Source organism: Sus scrofa, chromosome 8 (genome assembly GCF_000003025.6).
Source record: "Sus scrofa isolate TJ Tabasco breed Duroc chromosome 8, Sscrofa11.1, whole genome shotgun sequence".
NCBI lineage: Eukaryota > Metazoa > Chordata > Mammalia > Artiodactyla > Suidae > Sus > Sus scrofa.
The window spans coordinates 8249523-8255027 of NC_010450.4; the positions used below are offsets into that span (position 1 = coordinate 8249523).

General features: G+C 38.1%; 1 protein-coding gene across 1 annotated transcript; it reads left to right on the plus strand.

Moving 5' to 3' along the window:
* On the plus strand, positions 1995–4534 carry LOC100525472 (PRELI domain containing protein 3B-like). The gene has a single exon (XM_005666531.3). It carries the CDS (start codon positions 2033–2035, stop codon positions 2615–2617), a length of 585 nt encoding a protein of 194 aa, XP_005666588.1. The 5' UTR covers positions 1995–2032; the 3' UTR covers positions 2618–4534.

Below are 5505 nucleotides of genomic sequence, written 5' to 3' on the forward strand. Positions count from 1 at the left end.
GAAGGTTTAGGAAACAAGAGGATGAGCATGGTTGGAACAGAGTGAAGAGACAATAGGCAGATGAGGACAGGACGTTAGTGCGGAAAGCATATTTTTATGTGGGCTATTTTAAGGATTTGAGATTTTACTCTGAGATGGTAAGTCATGGGAGGGCTGTAAGATGAGTGGCATGATATCTTGCAAATTTTGGTTCCCTTGCTCTGTCTTCTGTACTACAAAGTGACTGAAGGCAAATACAGGGAATCTATTTAGGGTGCTGTTAAACAATATGAGCTAAAGCTGATGATAATTTGAACCTAAGTCATAGCCATGTAAACAGCGAGAACCAAAGAGATTTGTTTATGAATGTAAATTGAATGTAGAATTTGAAAGCAAGAGAGAAGCTCAAATTCATTGCTGGTGGAATACAAATGGTAGGGACACTTCGAAGGACTGGTCAGCAGTTTCTTACCAAACTAAACATACTCTTATTATTAGATATAGAAATTGTGTTCTGATATTTGCCCAAAAGGTATTTAAAACTTACATCCACACAACAACTTGCAGATGGATGTTTAGAGCAGTTCTATTCACAATTGCCAAAACCTGGAAGCAGCCAAGGCGTCCTTCAGTAAATGAATGGATAAATGAACTGTGGTCCATCCAGACAGTGGAACATTCTTTAGAGCCAAAACCAAGTGAGCTTCCAAACCATGAAAACACATGGAGGAACATTCAATATATACTACTAAATGCAAGAAGCCAGTCTAAATAAGCTGTAGACAATATGATTCCAACTATATGACATTCTGGAATGGCAAAACTTAGGAGACAGTAAAAAAAGAAAAAAATCAGTGATTATCAAGGGTTAAGCGAGAGAGAAGTATGAACAGACAGACCACAGAGGACTTTTGGGCAATAAAACTAGTCAGTGCTGCAATGGTAGCTACATGACAGTATACATTTATCCAAACTCACTGAATATAAAACTCCAGTAGCGAACCCTAATGTCAACTACAGGCTTTGTGTCATAATGATGTGCCAATGGAGCCCATCAACTGTAACAAATATACCACTGTGGTGGGGGATGCTGATAATGGCAGAGGCTATGCATTCATGGAGGCAAGGGCACCTATGTACCTTCTGCTCAATTTTGCTATGAATATAAAACTGCTGTAAAAAATAAAGTCTGTTATAAAAGTAAGTCAAAAGAGATGAGTCAAAATGACTCCATATGTTTTTGTTCTAAATCACTGAAAAAAAAAATGGAATTGCCATTTAGTGGGAAAAATGTACGAGGAACAGATTTCAAATTTGGTAGGGGGGAGGTTAGAAGCCCACTCTAGAAATATAATTGGAAGTCCAAGTAGGTATGCTGAATATGTGGTTAGTTTACAATAAAATATTTGTGAATATTTTAAATAAGCTTGTTGAAGAACATACTAGAAGGCAAACTTCAGCAAAACTTAAAATGAATAGAAAATCATAAGGGATAGAACCCATGGTGGACTTTGAACTCATATATCTATAGGGCTAAGATTAATATAGCTGTAATACTAAATATTTCATGAAAAGAACAAAAATGTTATAAACCTAGAAAGAGAAATGGTAAATAACAATGAAAGGGAGCAAAGGGAAAAAGAGTATGAGCGAGAGTCTGAGAAGACAAATGTCCTCACCAATCTCTCAAGACTATGCAATTTAAAGTGGGTAACTCAAGTTACAAGGATACAAATATATTTACATTTATAAAGCTAAATGATAGAATAATAAGAAATATTTTACTTGAAAAAAAGCAATCGGAGCAGACACTTGAGTACCCCGCCTACTTCCCTTCTTTCTTACTACAATGCATGTCAGCACAAATTACAACTGCCAGCACCTGTTTTTTTGTTTGTTTGTTTTTCTTTTGTTTTTGTTTGTTTGTTTGTTTGTTTTTGCTTTAGGACCTAACTTTCTGTTGCAAGGAAAATATTTTGCTCACCTGAGTGGCATCAAAAAGTACCAGGGTGTGCCCTATCGCCGCCCGGACACCGCGCAGGCCGCCGGCACCATGAAGATCTGGACTTCCGAGCACGTCTTCGACCACCCATGGGAAACCGTCACAACAGCTGCAATGCAGAAATACCCCAACCCCATGAACCCCAGTGTGGTCGGAGTTGACGTCTTGGACAGACACATAGATGCCTCTGGAAAGCTGCACAGCCACAGGCTCCTCAGCACAGAGTGGGGACTGCCTTCCATAGTGAAATCTATTATTGGTGCAGCAAGAACCAAAACATATGTGCAGGAACATTCTGTAGTGGATCCGGTAGCGAAAACAATGGAACTTAAATCTACTAATATTTCATTTACAAATATGGTTTCAGTAGATGAGAGGCTTATATACAAACCACATCCTCAAGATCCAGAGAAAACTGTGTTGACTCAAGAAGCCATAATTACCGTGAAAGGCGTCAGTCTGGGCAGTTACCTCGAAGGACTGATGGCAAGTACGATATCTTCCAATGCGAATAAGGGCCGAGAAGCAATGGAATGGGTAATACATAAATTAAATGCTGAAATTGAAGAATTGACGGCTTCAGCCAGAGGGAGCATCCGGACACCGATGGCAGCGGCAGCGTTTGTAGAGAAATGATCCTGAACGTGGGCGTGCGCACCCGGTCCCCCAGGTCTCTACACGCTGGCGGTGTATTTATTTGCTATTTAAAAAATTCAACTATATTTTAGGTAGGATTTTTTTTTTAATAAGCTGAAGAGAGGCTGTGTGACTGGATCAAAACAAAGGTGCAGGATTTCTAAATAAAAGGGATTGTCTGAAATTAGTGTTGTTGGAAATGATGTCTACTTTTGAGGATTCTAGTATTTATGTGGAAATGTAACAATATTTGAAAAGTACTTGTAAATTGGTAGTGGCGGATTAAATCTCCTTAAGGTAGAATTTTAAAGCTTTCGTGCATTAGAACTCTGCCTGGCTTTGGACCAACCCCAAGACAAAGCAGAGCCACCTCTGACACACCCACAGTTGCCCTGCTGCAGTAAACTTCCAGAAGGCGCCTGCGAGGACTCACCTTGAAGGGAGGAATCGGATAGTTGTTGAAAGACAGTAATTTGCTCTGCTGTAAATCACCATCGAAGGCCCCAGTGGTTTAACTTGGTACTCAAATAACGTTTTTGGAGTAAAAATGATCACAAAAGTAATAAAGGACTCCAGCAAAAACACCCTTTTATTGTGTTAACCGGTACTGTACTGGTTTGCCAGAGCTGTGTAACTTAGTAAAGGTGTTGCCTTCCTTGGATCTGTACTCCATGACTTGGTATGCCGCATCGTGGGCTGGTTATATTAACTGAAGAAATCAAGTCACTACCGGAATCTTGCAACACTCGAAACTTAGAAGAACAGCTGTTCACATCTTTTAGCTTTTCACATTTGCCTAACTTATAAATTGCCATGTGTCAAAATCTTGGTTCTGTAATTGCTAAAGCATGATATGTCAGGTTATTTGAATATAATTACCTTTTGAAGTAATTGTGACCACAAAAACATCTTTTTACGTGAAGAGCTGTACATCATTTGAAATTACTCAGATGATGTCTTGATCCGAAGCATAAATCCCAGGGACTTAATGTTTTTAATAATACGGTGTCACTGCCAGTTCGGGGGCGGCATCGAAGAAGAAAGAATAACTGGGTAGAAAAAAAGCGTTGACCTAAACCAACCACTACATGAATCGCTTTGCAGCTTTTATTTATGGGAAATCCTTGCTTTGGATGCCAGAGGGCAGCTGCAATCTGAAAACCAGTCCAATAAATGCATTTTGTTTTGTATCTGGTAGCAGGCAGTTAATTATCAACCACTAAAAAAAGAGTATCTTTGATACCTGGAACAGTTGCATAAAGAGTATTTTTATTAAAAGGTGATTAGCTCTTGCCTTTATTTCCACAGTGCTTAATGTGATAAACTTCTAGTCAGGTTTCCTGTAAAACAAACCAATTAATATATGTACCTAAACCACAAAAACAGTATACCAAACTGTTTAAAAACTAGTGCTTTTCTACTTAAAATATTGTTAGCTTAAGACTTGGGATATTTGTAAAAGCCAGTAAGGTTTTTGGTTATCTTTTGTAACCGGAGATAATTTTTACAATTAAAATCACATTTCAGCTAAACATTGCTGAATACTGATATCATTACATTGCCTGTGTAATTTCTGAAAATTATACTTTTTCTGAAAAAGATGTGATAATACCCTAATGATAAAAAGACTTCTGAACAAAATTTTATCCTGTTTTTTTTTTTAATCTGATCTTAATGATAAAATTCTATAAATTTTCACTTTCCAGTGTAATAGCTTTAGTTAAGTAGCTGGTACTTATGGCTTTTACATGTTAAAATATAAATAACATAAGCATTTGAGAGGGCTAAACTGGAATAAAGTGTTCGTGGATTAGAATTAGACTTACGGATTGTGGGGCATATTATCCTATTTAATATGAAAAATGGATCTTATATGAATTAAGAAAAATCTTGTTAATAAAAACTTATTTTTTAACTAAAAAAAAAAAAAAAAAAAAAAAAAAAAAAAGTACCAGGAAATTAACACTCCTTTAGATCAGCTCTCAGTCAAGACTCCTTCCATCTGGTGAATATCCCTGAAAAACAAATGCATATTCTGCATTGGTTGCCCAAGATTTTTTTGGTCACTCACAGTAACAGCAGGCTGTTTTATTGTCTGCCTTCCCTTCCCAGCCGTGTCCCTACTTTTTCTTGTCAGAAAAACGCTTGCACTAAAACCCTTGCCAGGGAGTGATTCTGATGAAAAACAAAGAAGACAATTGATATGAGAAATGGTCCTTGCAGATTCCCATGATGGATTCTGAAATTGGATGTCTTACCAAATGGAAGGCAATAATGATGCTATTTTTACAGGACGAGGTGTTAAGCTTCAGTGAACTTTACCTGGCATGGGCCTTATGATTTCATTCACCTGTGGTGCACTAGGATGTGAAACAACTAGAGGGGGTGCCCCAACAAACGCAGTATTTCCATCATTTGAGAGACAAAAGTCAATGGGGGATGCCCCAACAAATGCAGTATTTCTATCGTTTGAGAGACAAAAGTCAATGGGGGTGCCCCAACAAATGCAGTATTTCTATCGTTTGAGAGACAAAAGTCAATGGGGGTGCCCCAACAAATGCAGTATTTCCATCGTTTGAGAGACAAAAGTCAATGGGGGATGCCCCAACAAATGCAGTATTTCCATCGTTTGAGAGACAAAAGTCAATGGGGGTGCCCCAACAAATGCAATATTTCTATCATTTGAGAGACAAAAGTCAATGGGGGGGTGCCCCAACAAATGCAGTATTTCCATCATTTGAGAGACAAAAGTCGATGGGGGGTGCCCCAACAAATGCAATATTTCTATCATTTGAGAGACAAAAGTCAATGTTTACTGGAATTGGTTATTGCCAAGCACAATCGAAACCCTGAAGGAAGAAATGAAACTCATATCAGTTAATTACCAG

Bases quoted from the DNA above. Each gene is read 5' to 3' on its own strand.
- LOC100525472 (XM_005666531.3), top strand. From the start codon at position 2,033: ATGAAGATCTGGACTTCCGAGCACGTCTTCGACCACCCATGGGAAACC.